The sequence below is a fragment of the Diadema antillarum genome, unplaced genomic scaffold (genome assembly GCF_040938485.1).
Source record: "Diadema antillarum isolate AM-2024a unplaced genomic scaffold, OU_Dant_1.0 scf00000145, whole genome shotgun sequence".
NCBI classification, from domain to species: domain Eukaryota; kingdom Metazoa; phylum Echinodermata; class Echinoidea; order Diadematoida; family Diadematidae; genus Diadema; species Diadema antillarum.
The window spans coordinates 81821-99683 of NW_027271034.1; the positions used below are offsets into that span (position 1 = coordinate 81821).

The 17863-nt window shown below is 37.2% G+C and overlaps 2 protein-coding genes across 2 annotated transcripts; one reads left to right on the top strand and one right to left on the bottom strand.

Annotated features, from left to right (window-relative positions):
- The first annotated feature begins 302 nt into the window (after positions 1 to 302).
- On the top strand, positions 303 to 12338 carry LOC139721501 (conserved oligomeric Golgi complex subunit 2-like). Its single transcript, XM_071632815.1, has 15 exons — positions 303 to 378; positions 1036 to 1136; positions 1257 to 1362; positions 1928 to 2107; positions 2578 to 2699; positions 3038 to 3167; positions 3885 to 4024; positions 6813 to 6874; positions 7672 to 7838; positions 8694 to 8873; positions 9365 to 9440; positions 9883 to 10028; positions 10744 to 10880; positions 11242 to 11419; positions 11947 to 12338. The coding sequence occupies exons 1-15, from the start codon at positions 313 to 315 to the stop codon at positions 12043 to 12045; spliced, it is 1890 nt and encodes a 629-aa protein (XP_071488916.1). The 5' UTR covers positions 303 to 312; the 3' UTR covers positions 12046 to 12338.
- A 3799-nt stretch (positions 12339 to 16137) lies between these two features.
- Positions 16138 to 17693, bottom strand: LOC139721531 (uncharacterized). Its single transcript, XM_071632846.1, has 2 exons — positions 17409 to 17693; positions 16138 to 16470 (listed from the first exon to the last, which is right to left on the bottom strand). The coding sequence occupies exons 1-2, from the start codon at positions 17586 to 17588 to the stop codon at positions 16138 to 16140; spliced, it is 513 nt and encodes a 170-aa protein (XP_071488947.1). The 5' UTR covers positions 17589 to 17693.
- Positions 17694 to 17863: the final 170 nt, after the last annotated feature.

A 17863-nucleotide genomic window follows, 5' to 3' on the forward strand; every position in this document is an offset into this window, starting at 1 on the left:
ATAAAATTTTCACATATTGATACTGCATTGCCTTTTGCTAAAGATTTTTCAAAGACCTTGACACTTCTTATTACATGTGATCATGTCAAGATTTGAATTTTATTTCCTTGATAGTTGATATTACATTGGAAACTTGCCAGCATATATCTCAATGAACATTGATATGCAAAAAGAAAAAAATGGAAAATAAGATGTAGAAGGAAAAAAATCTTTGATATGAATTGCAAAAAAGAAAGTATTCTTTAAAAGTACCTAATTTTTTATTTTATTTTATCTATTTTATTTATTTTTTGCCAGAGCGTACGTTGTGCCATGGATGATGCTATTCAGAGCGTGGAAGAAAAAATGACACAAAGGAACAGAATACGACAGAAGAAGGTAAGATGGCATTAGTTTCTCAAAGGTGTTTATAGGATAACAATTTTAAATATCACCAGTATGTATAAACCTAGAACCGTCTACCAGGTTTTGGAAGAAATTGTGTCTTGACAAAGCTTTGACATTTTCAGGAATACAAAACTTGCGTGAGTCCAAATAATGTGTGCACATTGAGAAAGGTGATGTACCTTATTTCCCAAGCTTTCGTCCTGAGTTTATCTATCAAGTGACAGATCTCCCCCCCCCCCCCACACACACACACATACAAACTTATTTTGTATACATATCATACAATGTATCATTCATATTCCCTCTTTCGATTCAAGGATGTTTTGGGTTGCATTGGCAAAAAGTTTGATTGGCTCTGAAAAGGCAGTATATGTGCATTCAACATTTGTGGTTTCAGTACAAGTAAATATTAAATGATAGGTGCTCTTGATTCAGTACTATTGCATGTATAGACTGCTTGTAAAATTAAATTGGAGCATTCTGTCATCAAGAGTCTTTTATTGATTTTTTAGCTTAATGTATGTTGTATTTCACGTCATTAAAATGCTATCCATTCAGTGGCAATCATATTAAGTAAATAAGGGGTGACCTGACAAGTAAACTTAAGTTCCATTTATTCTGACCTGCTATGCCTCTCATTTATCTTAGGCTTGTCTGCAGAGGCTGATGAACATTGTGAAATCTGTGGAGAAAATGGAGAGCATCCTTAGGATACAGGAGGACAGTGAGCAGCAAGAAGGGCAAAGCATGTAAGCCTCCACTGTGTACCCATCACTATGGCCTTTAATCATGTAGACATTATATTGTTTGTGTAATTTGAGTGTGATAATTTCTGATTAAATGTTGTATTGTCATATCTTTGTCTGCAGTGAACTCAGCGGCCAGCAGATTGAAAGGGTAGCCTCAGAATTCAACCAGCTCCAGTACTACGTCACGCAGAGTAAAGGATTACCTTTGGTGGAGAAAATCAGACCGGTAAATTTTGTGTTTCCAATGTTTACTAGTTACCAATCAATGTGTGTGAACTTCCTGTAGCTGTCAGAATTGTCCACCTTGCAACCATCCTGTATGTTGCTCAGGTTTTCGTTTATTTTCAAAAGTGTGGGTTTTTTTTTAATTGAATGATGTTTTATGAAGGTTAGGAGGTAGCAATTTATACCTTTTTTACAGAATTTGGAAAGGCATGTTGCTGATAAATGTTGTTGTTGTTGTTGTTTTTTTTGGGGGGGTTGTTTTTTGGTGTTTTTTTTAAAGAATAGACTGTAGTTGTTGTGTTGTAACACATGTGAGAGTTCAACTGTCATAGACTTCGCTATCACAATCTGTCAGTTTTTACACACGTTCACTTTCTAACAAAAGTCGTAATTAGCATTTATATGTCAACTGTTCTACCATCTTCTGTTGCAGAGATTATATGCATGGATGTTATCTATGACCTTTGATACTCGAACATCACCTTAACTTTGTCAGTTATCACCTTCTCCTCATTGAAACTTGTTGCTTAAGTCTCATTAACCCCCCCACATTCTTCCTTTGTCAGAGGATAGCTGCCATCACTGTCACTCTGCAGCACAGTTTGGAAAAGTCTTTCCGGGAAGGACTGGAGGCAGGTGATTGTGATGTGCTTCGCCAGTGCCTTCGGACGTATGCTACCATAGACAAGATGAGGGATGCTGAGGCCCTCTATAGAATGATTGCTGTGAAACCATACATGGATGAAGTGAGTTGTGCTTAGTCTGTACATTCATCATTGCTATTATTATTGTTGTCATCATAAACACTGTCATTGTCTTGTATACTCCAGCCCTAATGTGTTCTGGAAAGCTGTAGTCACAGAATACAACTTCCCTTACCACAGAAGTGTTGTGAACATATCAGCTTAAAGTAAACTTGTATGATAGAATAGTTTTGAAATAAAACAAATGACACAAATAAAAGAGCAAAGAACAAAGAGTTCGGTAAGTAAAAAACATTATTAAAAGGCGAGATGAAATAGTACTCTAGTGCAAGTAGTATTTTCATGCATCCAGTGTAAACAGTGTTTCTGATTGTGCATACATTTAGGAGTAGGAGGAATGAATAAATTGTGTGGGAACATATTCTGTGTGACCTTTGTTTGAATAACAACAACAACAACAACTTTTGTTTGGATTGGTTTCTTGTGGGATGACTTTATCTTTCCTCTCTCAGGTGATCAGTGAAAGTTTTCTGCAGAACCACCCTCAAGGCTTAAAGGGAATGTATTCAAGGATTCTAGACTTTATACCCAAGCACTGCGAACTCATCCGAAGGGTGACCTCACCCAGTCAAAGGTCAGTTGAGACAATTTTATTTTTGCAATTTTCTTCTTTTTGTCTTCTCATCTCCTTCCCTTTCCTCCCTTCATATGTCTGGACATTTTGTGTATACAATCTCTGTTGGCATGAGGATGTCATGTCAAAGCTGAAGTATGGTTGCAGGAAAAAAAAAAGTTTGTTGTTGTATATATGTAAAAGGTGTAGAAAATATTTCAACTATTTTTAAATCCTTAATGATTTTATAAATTATGTTAGTTGGTGAAAATTCTTGAGTCTGAAATCTGAACACTAGCTTTCCTTATCCAAATTTGAATCAAAGACCATGAATTATTTTTAACCCTCTCTGTTTATAGCACATCTGGTCAGGAGATAGTCAGAGGCTATGACTTCCCTGTCAATGCAGTGTGGCCTGAGGTTGCCAGCAGCCTAGAGATGAGAACACCCCTCATATTTGCCCCTGGAAATCCTGATCTCTTCCACCAGGTGAGGTCAATTGGCACTTGTGGAGATGGCTGTACTTAAGGATGAAAGATGTACGAATGTTTACATTGTAAATCAATGTAAGATAGATGTTACTGAGTTAGACATGTGTGCAAGAATATGAGCCATATAATTGCAGCTTGTTGGAGGAACGTTGAGGTCATTTTAAATATATTGAATGTAGAAGGAAATGAAGTATTTAGAGCTAGCTCTCCAAAATAAAGTACAATAATGTGTATGCTCCTAACAGAGATAATTAGGAACTAGAAGAATTTAGTGATAAATGTTTGGGTCACTTTTTGGATACTAATATGCGAGAGCCAGAATACACCTGTATGGAGAATTTGAAAATGCCAGTGTAGTTTTACAAGATTTGTTTAGGCTTTTGCATGGATTGAATTTGTTCTCATGGTTTTGTTAGAAAATTTCAATGTTTGTTTTATTTTCTTCTGGACTAGAAAGGTTTGACAATATGTACAAGATAGACCATGTACCATAATTGTAACTAGAACTAGCTCAGGTGTGATATTATTAGTCTGCAAGCATCATTGTGTACAAACTCAATCACTCATATTCTATGATATTAGGATCATTAAAACCTACAGCAGCAGTTTGTGGGTTATCTGTCAAAATTGTAGGAGAAAATATGTCAGTGATAGTGTTGAGCAAATGACTTTGAATGTAAGAGTTGAATGTGATTGGTTTTACTTCTCCCATCAGAGATTCCTGCTGACACAGGACTTCATTGAGGGTTTCGAGCGCCAGTGTGGCACCCAAGCCAGTGTACGATGCCTGCGCAGTCATCCCAGCTACAGTGCCTTCATGACCAAATGGAGCCTACCTGTTTACTTCCAACTCAGGTGTGAATCATTGTCAAACTGGGGTGTCATGGTTCTCCCATTGAGGAGCTGTATTATAGTGCATGGCATGTTCCCTCCTGAATACTCTTTTACAGTGCATTGTTTCCACCCCATACAACAACAACAATAAAGAACAAGTCCAATTATAAGAAGCAATCCAACAAAATGCTAATAAAAAAAATGAGTGCATGCTCTATCATGCACTGTGCTGGATTATAGAATGACAAATACTAGATTATCCCAAGTGCCGTTTTGTTTCACGGAGGCTGCAGTTGTGAAAAGGAAAGTGCATTGGAGAGCTCACAGTTGTATTGATGTTCACTGGAGTTGGAGTAGGCTGACTTGCATCTAGCTGAGGTGATTGTGGTGGGGATGGAGGTGCAGTTGTTGTTGTACTACTAGTAGGCCTAGGTCTTCCTGTATGCTGTATCAGCAGCTGTGGTTTTGCTGGGCCAGAACTAGTACTAGGTGTTGATGACGCCAAATGGGAGGTTGACTGTACGGTCACCTTTTCAGATCTGCTTGTGACTGTTCAGCTCATTATCCTTTTCTGACTCTACTCTACTCTTTTGAGTAATGCTTAATGCTGGACTCCGACTTATGTCCCAATATAGACGTAATATGCCAAGCTTCAAACCCAACAGTATCAAGTTTGTTGATAGCTGTTGTACGGAGACAGTGATTGGTGTATAACCTGGAACACTGGCCTTCCCTTGAGATAATTGCCATTTTATTTCTGAGTGTATTAAGGCCCAAAGCTACATTGTCATACCAAGGGTTACATGCAAGCCTAGTTGCCCTTGGTCATTGCCAAAATGCTTCACATTTTCCATTCAGATGAGATATGTAATCACAAAACGATATGACAGGGCAATCGGACTCACCCTTTCGTACATGCGGCTACATTGACTTTTTTCATCATCGTCATCATTGTGATGGTTCTTCTTGGTCATGTTTTGAACGATGTGAATGTATGACTGATTGACTGAATCTCTCTACACAGCAATATCATCCTTTTTCATCAGACAAAGATTTTCATGAACCCTGTTGCACAGATGTAGCATGAAATTCAGAAACACCTTAACCTGCAAACCTTTTGGTGTTGTGTGGTCAGCTGCAGAACTTTGCCTTATTTTGTTTGTGTCCTGAGTGGTAATCAGATCTTTTTGTCGAACAGCAACTATCCTCCTTGCCTTTACCATGTGGAGGACTGTGCAGAAAATTTCACTAGATGATTGAAAAGCATCCACCTGAGTATAGTCAACTTGGCGATGCTCTAAAAAGTACTGATGAAGTCCGTATCAAAGAGTAATCATGGAGCACTTAGCATACAGCTCCCTGTTGTCTCTGCATACTTCTGCGTAAAATGGCCAGAGAAAAGTGTTAAATTTGGGAGGAGTAAAATGCTTGGTTGGCTAAGAGAAATCCAATTTGTTTTGTTTGCAGTATGCTCTCAAAATATCCAAGAAATGATTACTAACGTCCTATGTTTTTCTAGAATCCTTCCCATCAACGATAGATTCCAATTCTGCCTTCGTAAGAGAAATAAATTGCTAATTATCCATCTTATCTTGCCCACTGTCGCGAAGAAGTGAAATCACCATTTTGACAGATGACAGCATAGCAACAGTGTCCGATGGTTTTTCTTTAATGATATATTATTGATCATTAATACTAACTGTCTACACAAAAATTTCTATCAATAAAACCGCACAACTTTCTTCTCTCTGTGACTGATATCCTTAAAAGAGGTTTTCTTCTTGGGATAATATCAATAATGATAATAATAATAATAATAATAATAATAATAATAATAATAATAATAATAACAATAATAATAATGATGATGATTATGATGATAATAATAATGCATTTATATAGCGCATTTTCCATATACGTACATGTTCAAATGCGCTTTACCATCGGATTATCAACATTAATGAAACAAGTTAGTTTTTAAGATGTTTTTTGAAGATGATGAGAGATTGCTGGTTGTGGAGAGTTTGGGGTAGTTGATTCCACACTTTGTGAGCAGCAGATGAAAATGCTTTATCACCAATCCCCAAATGAGCAGTTGTAAACAAATAACTCATCTCCTATTTATTAATATAGGATTTCCCATGCCAAAATCAATGGTACAGTATGGGTACATCTAGCCCTATACCAAAATTTTCACATGATCTTGAGATGCATTCTTACTATTAATACTTGACCTATTTCATTTTTTAATACTACAGTATAACCTCTCTTATCCGGACAAGTCGGGACCGGGGCTCATCCGGATAAGGGATTTGGCCGGATACGGGAGACTCAATGCTTTATACATGTACATGTACATACACATGTACTGATGTAGCCCATTGTAGTACCACATGTAGTAATGTGTATACTGCAACCCTTTCATTGTTACATTTGGGGATGTTTCGGGATGTTGAAATGTCTGAAGGTAAGCAATTTGGAAGGAAATTTGATGCAATGTATGTTAATCATATTGGAAGTAATATGTAATTCATGTGTGTTTGGGTAGGAGTTCTCAAGGAGTTGGGAATCCCCCTTTCTTCCCGTAATTATTTTTTAAAAAATCACGGCGAGATTGCGTCCGGATAATAGAGAGATCCGGATAAAGGGAGGCCGGATAATAGAGGTTCAACTGTATTTGAAATTGTGTAGCAATTCCATGTACAGGGTACATTGTATGAAATTTTGTCATTTGTGAAAAATATAATTGTCAGATCCAAATGGATTGAATCTATCGATTATATTTAATTTTCTTCTGTATATCATGCAGATTCCAGGAGATAGCTGGCCAGTTTGAAGTTGCACTGATGACAGCATTTAACCCTGCCCCAGGTACGTTGTATGAAAAACAAAATTTAAAAACTGAGGGAACTGTATTGTGTCATTGCATGAGCTGACAGCTTCTGTGCCCCGTGTAGTGAAGTATGAAAGCTGTATTTATTGATTCGTTCAAATTGTACAATATGGCTCATTTAGATTTGTAAACGGAGCATGTAGTATTTTTCACTCGCCTTATATGAAAATTAATTACTGTAAAAGTGGTTTCTTTCGCGTACAGAAACTTTCACGGTTTCCGTCGGTGCCGACTTTTTCGCGTGTGAATAAATTCGCGGTCGGTAATGATAGCGTTGTAACAAGCGACGAGTTCAAAACATTTTCGCGTGATGTTAAATTCACGGTTCAACCTCAAAGCGCGAAAATAAAACCACCGCGAAAGAAACCACTTTTAAAGTGTTCTATTAGCTATATGTGATGAAGTGCCAAACTTTAATGGTTGCCACAGGTTTCTGAACACTTACAGGAAAAGTACATGCATGTGAGGCAAAATCTGTTACCAGTTCCTTAATGTGTCGTGAGAAGAAATTATGTTAGATACTTTGATGTCAGTTTTGAGATGCATAGATGGAATATGATAAAACAAAATCATATAATAAGGAAGCAGTTATTACAACTTAGAGCTGTTTATTTCAATTTATTTTTACATTGAGAGACCAAAAAAAAACACACCAAAAAAAAACCAAAAACAACCCAATAAGAACTGAGTGAATGCCTTCTACTGATTACCAGAGTTGACATCCTGATAATGATATGTGTCCAATTACATTCTCTGTTCCCCTCTAATATCTAAGATGGCTCCAGTCACCAGCTGATGGCTTCAGAGGTTCTATGGGAGTGCCTGCAGCGATGTTGGCATAGCAACGTGTTCCTGACTCCACTCTGTCACAGATTCTGGAAGCTGACCCTACAACTTCTCTCCAGATATGCAGTGTGGGTTGATGACGTCTACAACACAGAGGTGCATACCCAATATTCTGAAGTAAAATCAATTCAGAATCATTGAGACATTTAGAGTGAAATTTGGAGTACCTACGTAGTTTAGATTACATCATATTACTGTCATATGTGATAATTTGTGCAACAAGGTTGACATTTTTGCTGATATGTACATATGTTCAATAAAAGTCATCCACACTGGTGCTATTCAGTGTTTGTTTCATGTAGACATATGTTATATAGTTCAATTCAGTGCATACTTTTGATTGAATAACAACATGTACTGGTGTTTTGTCTGTGGAATTGAGTTGCCACATCCTCCTGTGGAAGTGTACCTAAAGACATAAGCAAAATAACAACAACTAGAAAAGCACTCTGAGTGTGCAGACCTCCGCCAAGCAGCTCTTTTCCACCACTTATCTTGTTCTTCCATAGAGTTCAGTGATTTCCACCCATACATATGCATGATAAAAATTGCCCGAATTCCCAATATAGAAGCCTTTTGTTATGTCATCAACCCTCAGCTGCGCGGCACACCTCGCAGTAGAGCACGCACCTTAGTGCGCGTCTGAAAACCTCAAAAATGTGCAGCTTGAACTCCCAAGTTCATTGACCCTACCTGCCAAAATATCAAAAATCCTTCATAAAATCCATAAAAGTTTCTGGATCACTACCAAAATGTAATCATCTGTTCCTTGTGTCATTCTCAACCTTTCCTGGAAGTTTCATCTAAATCCGTTAACAACTTTTTGAGTTATTTTGCACATGGACAAACAAACAAACAGTAACGAAAACATAACCTCCTTCCTTGGCGGAGGTAATAATGATAAACCATGAGACTTTTATTGTGATAAGTGTGACATGATTCTCTCTCTAGGTCACAGAGGAAGGGAGAAAAGCAGCTGAAGAGAGGAGGCAGGCGGCTGCAAGACCCGAGCCCAAGGCTGAGGGAGACACTGGACAGACAGCTCCCTCTCCAGTACCTGTGGGCCCACCACCAGTGACCCTGGCCCAGCTTGTTAGACTTGTGGCTGATGTTGATGGTGTCACCTCGAAGGTAGAAACAACTGTATAGAAATCACCTCATGTTCCAGGGATATTACAGACTGCATGACTTTACAAACCAGCAGGACTTACAGTGATAACAGAATTGAGCAGTAATAGAAATTCAATGCAACGTATTGGGCAGTAGATTCCTAAAGCAGCAGTTAAAAGAATGTCACACATTGGATAAAAATTTCTTAATTAAACCTTAGATTCCATAGTCATGGTAATTGCCTTTGTTCCATTTCGCCTCAGAAATTGCATGGTCATGTGAATAAAGGTAGATCATTATATTAAGGTAGATCATTATAGACAAAAGGCTGCTTTGAACTTCAATCATACTGTGTATCTGGCATACATGATATATTCATATGACATTTAGTCAAGAAAAACAACTATTTTCATAATATTCTTTTGCAGTCAAAAATAAATGAAAGAAAAAAATTCATGAAATTAAGCAGTTCATTTTTCCTACTTTTTGTTTAATCTATATTTATTTTTCAGCTTTCAACTTTCTTTGAGGAGCATGTCAAACCCAAGTTGGCGCTTGTAAATTGTTCCGAGTTCACAGTTCTCAAAGGTAAGTCTGTCTCAGAATGTAATACTAATGCTGTAGAATTGATAATAGGCGGTGCAGTGACATCATACAAATGGAAAGGACACACAAACATATTTCAACATATCTAGAACGGAGCAATTGGAAATGTCTTCATTCTTTTTTCAAGAGGAAAGTGCAGATATGCTCATTTTATGTGTGCCCTACTGCATGACATGATGTGAAACTGGCATATGTGATCAAATTTTAAGTATGAAACTGGTTGGTTGAAAAAGAGATTCATGTTGTCCCTATTTAGTGAACTCATATACTGACTACTGCATTAAAAACTCCCTTGTTTGCTGAATGTCAAGTATACTTAGCTGAGCTCAGTGAGGCTAGACATACTTTCAGTGTGTGGCATTGTCAAAGTCCGTCATCGCAGTTGTTCCACCATAGACACTATCCTTTTCCCGTATACGTCCAGATGCCGTGAGTGACAGTGCCACAGCCATGACGAGCCGCCTTGGAGCCATTAGTGAGCACCTCACCCAAGAGATCTGCCTCCTGTGTGTGGTCCACCTCAAGGGTGCCAATGACATTCCACGCCTCTACCGCAGGACAAATAGGGAGGTATGAACAGAGAGGCCAGCATGGCTGCAGTTTTGTTTTGCAGTGTGAAGGTGCTTACTATGTTTATTAGGTGGTAGACATTTGTTTCCTTCTGAGAGTGTAAATACTGGTCTGTCACTTTCATGTGCTATATCAATCTATGAAGAATGTCTTTATGTGACCTTAATTTTCTGTGTGTAAGTTGCAATATTGTCTTCAGGGCTTGCCTTTGTACATTAGATAAAGTGAATTCTATAACTTGAGAACCGTGTCAAAATGACCATCACACCTGTGCAATACGGTGCACTCCCATTAAAGCGAACACGGTTATAACAAAATTCCAGTTATAACAAAGTAAAAATTTGCGCTGCAATGTTTTCCACTCGATGTATTTTTATTGTTTATTTGTTCGGTTATAACGGAATTTCAATATAAAGAAAGAAAACTGCCGGTCCCAAGGACTTCGTTATAATGGAAGTCCACTGTACCTTAAAAATATGCTGTACATTATCACCCAGCAGTTTTTACTAAGTCTTTCAACAATTTTCATTCTGGGAAAATATTTTAACCCCTTGTAATTTCGTGAGATAAATATTGTGGTAGGAATGTAGAATGTATAAGAACAGTCTCTTAGTCTATAGGAGTGTGTACTCTGTCTTCCATGTTTTCATGACTGTACGATTCTCTTCTACGATTGTATCGTCATCACCGACTGTTTGCATTTTTTGTTCGTTAGGTGCCAAGTAAGCCGTCTGCATATGTATCCAGTGCCGTGAAACCACTGCAGACCTTCCTTGAGGAGCACCAGACTATCTTATCAGCTAAAAGGAGGAATGAATTAATAATGGCAGTCATCACCAACATCAGCAAACAGTAAGTACATCTTCTGAGTATCAGGAGTCGGCTGAAACAAGTGGTGTAGATATTTGTTTGTTCATCTTGTATTTTTTACCTCTCTTTTCTTTTTATATGAGTATGTCCATCATTGTCTTTCTGAATTAATTTCTGTAATCATATTTCATTTCTATAGCTTCACTACTTCTTTGATTCCTTTCTTTTACCCTTCATCTTGCATTCATATTACTCCATAAATGGACAAAGTATCATAGCATGAGATATTGACTGCTTTCATCATACATGAATTTGAATGATCTAGCATGTGCTGCAACTCCTGTCTCCCCAAGGACAAGTAAGAATGATTTGTTACTTTATGTGTGTGCTCTACCATCACTAGATACCTTGGCATTGGCTCAGAGCTTTTGACGTCTGTCAAGAAGATGGAGGACAGCCTCAAGAGGCTCAAGGCCTTGAAGAAGTCTGGTGCGACGTCAGCGACCTCCTCCCAGGGCATGACTGATGATGACAAGATTCGCCTCCAGCTGGCCCTTGATGTCAGGTTCTATGGTCAGCAGGTGAGGGTCTCATCACATTTGTTCTTGGACATCCTGGTCATGTGACCATGATGTGTTTTTCAAAGTGTCAGTGTTTTTTTTCATAAAATAATCAAGGAGTAATGTACTTATTAGCAAGTGGCACTGCAATTGCTTAAGTGAGGCAACTTGATTTAGCCCAAAAGGAAGACATATTTGATGACATTTTGATATTTGTCATGGCAGAACTTATCATATTCATCACTTGTCTGATTGATTTTTTCCTCCTGCTTTTCCAACCAACTTTGGTTTGTGGACACAGTTTCTGTTTCCCAGGTATGTGTGCAATTTCCTCAAATGAAAGAAAGGTGTTTAAAGACAGTCTTGACGAATTTCTCGTGTATTATATACTGTATTTTTCCTCAATAAGGTTTGTAACTATATGAAGGCTTCAGATATATTTATTGTGTTTGAAACTTGTCTCTGATCACAAGTGTGTATGTGTCTTTGATTAGATTGTTCAGTTAGTAATAAGATTTTTTTTTTTTTGTGACAATTCTTCCCTCCAGATTGATCTTTTGGGACTTTCATCTGGTGAGGTAGCTGCTTACCAGGAGTTGAGTCACCTTGTCGAGGCAGCTGTCGGTCAAACATCATCAGCAAATTAGTCTTGTGCTCCAGCAGGCTGAAATAAGACACAAAACTGTCTGCTCTTTGTAAATTAATGTGATATGAGGAATATGACTATTTCTCGACGGGGACATCAAGAGGATAGCAAATAAATTAGAACTATGAGATCAATATGTCCTTTTGTTCTCCATTTGACAAGAGACTGAAATGTGTAAAATACATGAGTATAATCTTTATACTTGCCTGTTTTAAACTATTTGTGGTTTGATAATACACATACAATGTGTAACAATCTTGCAGGGGTCTCTTACTCTCCAGAAATTTTGCAAAATATAAGTGTACTTTGTTAACATTAAATATCACTTTACACACCTGAAGAATATCCAGTTGATGTTGCTGTTGAGTAAAATAATAACAATATCATGTTGACAACTTACAATCCCTCAAATCATCTTGCATGAATTTTTGTTATCCCAAGTCTTCTCTGATTATTGTTCATAACATATTTAAACATCAAATTGAAATTGATGGAACAATATAAAATATCAGAAGTGTACGCATATTTCATAACTCCAGGTGTGCTTCCAGTATGGAGCTGACTGTACATGCATGTCAAGGAGACAGTTGTATTTATATGAAATAAAGACAGTGAATTATTCCTTATGGTAGAATTTTCTACAGCATCCTTTTGCAGCAATATTCCATTATCTTGCAAGCCTCAGATTTTCAATTCTCCCTCAACTTCTGACATTGTCATTCCTATTGGGTTAAAGCTGCAAAAGCAGTTGCTGAAGTTGAGGAATTTTTTTTCCTTCTCATTGACAGGGAACTTGAGTGCATATCAACTGTCAGACAACAACACTGCATGGCTGTATCTGAAAGTAAAATGTAAAGATATTTATGAGAGCATAGTGAAATGCATTTTTCCACGCATGTGTGTCCAAAGTCAAATTTTGAGCAAGGCTAGATGACTTCAAGTGAGAATTTTTATCATTATCGTGAATGTGAAGTTGATGCTACATTTGTCTTGTTACACAAGGTGCAAATATGTTTTCACACTGATCCATTCCACCACAGAGTAAATCATTTGGATTGAACACAGACAATACCTGTACAATTGGAAAACAGTTTGCAAATAAATCATATGTGAAATTAACCAGGGCTGGAACTCACAGAAAGTTTCTAGTCAATCAAAAAGTTACATCAACTGTCACAACCCTGGATAGAGGTACCTAAAAAGGATGTGATGCCATGTTGTCTTCAATTTGTGACATTTTGTGCTTTGTGCATGATCTACCGATATACAATATAGGTATCTAGCAGGTTTTATATAGATTTCTGCTGTATTCATAAAACTCTCCGTTTTCATTGAAAATTTACTAACTGATATTATTAATGCAGAAGTTATGAAGACTTCAGGACTTTGAATTGATTCAAATACAACCATGATAGTTATGTTAACTTTCTGTGAGCATAGTCATTTTGAGTCTTCTTTTTTTCTACTCTCATAGTGCAAATGGAGTGTTGTACAAGTTTCATATCAAATGTTTAAAATGTAACATTGTGATTTGATTTTGGTGCAATGAAAGATGACATTAATATCTGTCAGTTGGACCAATAATGTTCAGGAAAAAAAAGTGATGTAGATGAATTTGAGCAGTAATCACAGGAGTACAGTACATGCACAACATGTTTGTTTAGCATTTCATCTAGTACAAGTTATGAGAAAATTTCTTTGAAGGTGCAGGTATACAGTGTTGTCAAGTAATACCCTCTTGAAGCAAATAAACTGTCATAACTTTATTGCACAGGAACTTCTGTGTGAGAGAAATTTCCTGTGAAACCCTTCACTCTTCTAGATTGTAAGAAAAAAATATTCAGCTGTGCAACAATGCATTCCTGCATTATAATTTACATTACCATTGATCTTGTTATTCATATTTTTGTAAGATATGTAAATGCATGCATGCCTGAAATTGAAATAAATATACACTCTACTTATATTTAAGAAAAACACTTGTGTAAACTGAATTTCATTAAAATTGGAGACAGTATTACATTTCATATGCCTTTTAGATAACAATTCAAACACCGAAATAATTCCATGCATTTTTGCAAAATCTGTACAGCCAAGATAAAGTACTCTGGGTCCATCTACAATTTTTGTTTCAAATAGTTTATATGTGTTTTATTATTCAATCTGGGGTGGGTGTGAGGGTTGGACTTCTGACACTTTGAAGAGCAAACTGACATGTTTTCTTATGAAGACAGTCTTTGAAATTAGTTGACAGCTGTTTCTCATACTCTTTACAGATAGGCCTACAGTGTACACGTATACATAATTTGATGTGTGCATTGACAGAACATGCCTATTGGAATGTGTACTGCACGTAGATTCCAGTGCATGGTATGCTACGCATTCACATGAAACAACCAACCAACCAAATAAGCAAACATCCTACATTATTTCTGAGGCCAAAAACAAACAAACAAAACAAAAAATGGAGTGATCAGAACACAGACACACATATCATATATATATATATATATATATATATATATATATATATATATATATTTCTTTTTATAATAAAACTGACCAGTTGATACAGAAAAAACACTATCAACATCCTCATTCTCTTAGAGTACACTGTACTGGAGATACATGTATGTCAATTGTACATTGTGTACATTTCAGATATGCAATCTACTGTACTTGGGTTAACTGTGATAGCACAGTATACACTCTGAGATAACCATATGGCAACTTGTATCAGTATTTACATTGTTTTCTTTACATAACAAACAAAGATATTGGCAAATCAAGTAGAATTGAGGACATTATCTAGCAAGCAGGTTCAGACTTTATCATTTGCTTTTCATATTTGTGCTTGGTTTTATACTCAACACAATCAACTTGTTAACACCTTACAAGACAAACTGTCCCGTACATACAGATGTACCAATGTCCACCCAATCTATATCAAATCAATTATTGTATTATGAGGTTTATACCTACTTCTACATTGACAATTTCATACATGAAATGTATGAATCTTTGTATTCTATCAACATGGGGAAATATAGGGAACAATATCATAACTTAAAATATGTACATTTGTATTGTTCCATGTGAATTTCATGCAGATAGGTTATGTGGGTACTTGAGGCTGTACTGCAGTCAAGAGGTTTTTGTATGGCAAACATACAGACTGACACTATTCCAAACACCTGGAATTAAAAGCTGGCAACATCTCGCTTGCAAGGCCTTCTAGATTTTATGTAATACATGTACAAAATATATCTACATGGAAAACTCATGTTTTGTCCCAGTATTTAGCTAAAAATAGCCAATACACTGTATTGGCTATAAGGAAGGCCCTATCTACTCCCATTTTAACTGCACGTTTAGTAAACAATGTAATTAACATGCAAATACATATGACCCTAGTGTAAGACATTACTTATAAAAGACGACATTGCTGAAATTTCTCATGCACACAGTGTTCATTCTGATTGTCCTCAACCTATCTCATTCTGTCAGCATCTCTTCCAAGGACAAGCATGTTTTCTCAAGTGTTCACGTGTTATATAAATTAGTTATAGGTTACAATGTATTGATGTGAAGTAATTAATGCCAAATACAATCTCTAAGGTCTCCTTGAAACAAAGCACAGGTACATATAATTTGCAGAGTGGAAATGTTATTTCAACAGCACATGCCACTAAGAGATGTCTTGGTCCTGGATAATATCACTTGCAGAGAGCATCTCTTGTGGTACTACAATGTGTTATAATGTTGACTTGCGCTCTGTCCATTTGTGGAATACAATCACAACACAACATACAGCTACATTTGCAAGGTTTTAGTAAATAGTATCTGCTATCAAAACACCCCTGAATTAAAGATGAAACATGAATATGATGAGTGGACCTAAAGTCAAATGGCTTGAAGCACGGCCAATTCTTCATATGTTTACTGATTCATTTTTTTTGGGGGGGGGGTGGGGGTGGGGAGGGGTAGAGTATATATTTTATGTTTTCATAACTTCTAAAATGTATATTAGGGTCTATCTTATTGCAACAATCTTTATTTCACATTCAGTCTGTGATGAGGGTGAGGGAAATCATCACCTCACTGCCCCTCCAATTCCATACAACATTTCCTTCTCAAACTGCTCAGCTGTGTACGTCCCATGTATGCGCTCACAGTTTGGGTTGAAGACCGAGTAGGCACTTTTCTCTCCTGGCCTTTTCTCCCCCTCTCCCCGCATGTTGGCATAGATGATGTAGAATAGAGTGAGGATGAGGAAGATGGTTCCGAACCCAAACAAGACAAAGAGGCCAAAGAGGGCGCACCACAAGATTACTTTAAGGGCCAGCTCAGATCCACTCTGCTCTGCCAGTCTCCCTAGGAAGCTGTACGTTGAGGGGCTCTCATCAGATCTCACTGGTGTTTCAGTCTGGTTCAATGAATCACAAAGAATTGGGACACATCAGGGAATTATAATTGTTTCAGCATTTCTCTAACATTGGAGCAGCCGAACACTTAAGCATAGGTAGTTTATATTTAGGTCCCTATAAATCTTTAAATCACTAGATACCAAAAAACCCCCCATCTTTTCACCTCAAAATCTGTCATCATCATCTTCATAATGATAAATAATTATCATCATTACTATCATAGATACTAATGTTTTTTCATTATCATTATCACCCACATCATGATTTCATTCTTCTGATAAATGATAAAATTTGGGCATCTCTCTTGTATACTTTTGAGTGTCTTGTGAATTGAATCCACAGAATAGGTTGCTATTTAATATGGTGATTCACCAAATTCTTACCAGTGGATCACTGCCTTTTGTAAAAGGGGGATTTGCGCAATTAGCTAATTAGCTATGTTAATACTTGTGCAAAGATGTCGATATAATACCAGACCATAATTGCCATCATGCAGATTTTTAATTTCATTCATGGGGCTTGACAATCTGGCAGCCGGTACTAAACTTTTCTTTTTTTCTTTCACTTTTCCATATAGCTGTCATCTACGTGGAATATCATTCTCATACCCACAGCTGAAACAGAAATACATCAACCTGCAACCACTGATCTTCAATCACTTTTTATCTTTTAATTTACACCTTCAGTTCACACCAACTACGCAGTACAACTACAATGTATCTTCTTCAGATGTAATTTATATTCGTCAATATATATTTACTAGTAACAAATGATATATAAACAATGCAGCATCACTGACATGGTCCAGTGCTAAATGGTTTATTCGAAAGTCTTTATTCAACATTTTGTGTCCCAAATTTAAAAAGTTCATATTCCTGATTTTGTCCCAATGATATCCTGATTGCTGTTGGGGGAAGGGAAAATGAAGAAATGTTACCTCATTCGACTCTGCATTCCTGATATCGCTGCCGCTGTCACCTACCCAACGAGGGGAATAATTGCATTGTTTGTCTTCGGATGATGCTGATCTGTTTCGGAAGAACGGAAACAGGCTTTTTCCAAGGGAGGACTTTTCTTTCGCCTTTCTGGCCCGGTAGGTAGCCAAGCGATCCTCCATATCGACGTGTATTGTTGTCACACAAGAGTAGGATGTGTATCCAGCGAAAAAGTCAACACTACTTCCTACTTAACGTTATGCTAGATTAGATAGCGATTTGTAGGTGCAGAGGAGATTAAAGACAAGCGCTGACCTTTGTACCTGCAAATGTCTCAACAAGGGACTGTTGGACAACTCTTTGTTGCGGCCAGGCAACTGGAGATACCGGTACATGTAATACGGATAAGGGGGGCGTCTGCCGTGCGTCTTCTGCTGTTCAAGTGTGTGTGTTTACG

Excerpts from the sequence above, each read along its gene's own strand:
- LOC139721531 (XM_071632846.1), bottom strand. The coding sequence starts at position 17,588 with ATGGAGGATCGCTTGGCTACCTACCGGGCCAGAAAGGCGAAAGAAAAG. Across the intron at positions 16,471-17,408 it reads GGAATGCAGAGTCGAATGAG|ACTGAAACACCAGTGAGATC; the intron begins GTAACATTTCTT and ends TCATTGAACCAG.
- LOC139721501 (XM_071632815.1), top strand. The coding sequence starts at position 313 with ATGGATGATGCTATTCAGAGCGTGGAAGAAAAAATGACACAAAGGAAC. Across the intron at positions 1,137-1,256 it reads CAGCAAGAAGGGCAAAGCAT|TGAACTCAGCGGCCAGCAGA; the intron begins GTAAGCCTCCAC and ends CTTTGTCTGCAG. Across the intron at positions 11,420-11,946 it reads TCAGGTTCTATGGTCAGCAG|ATTGATCTTTTGGGACTTTC; the intron begins GTGAGGGTCTCA and ends TCTTCCCTCCAG.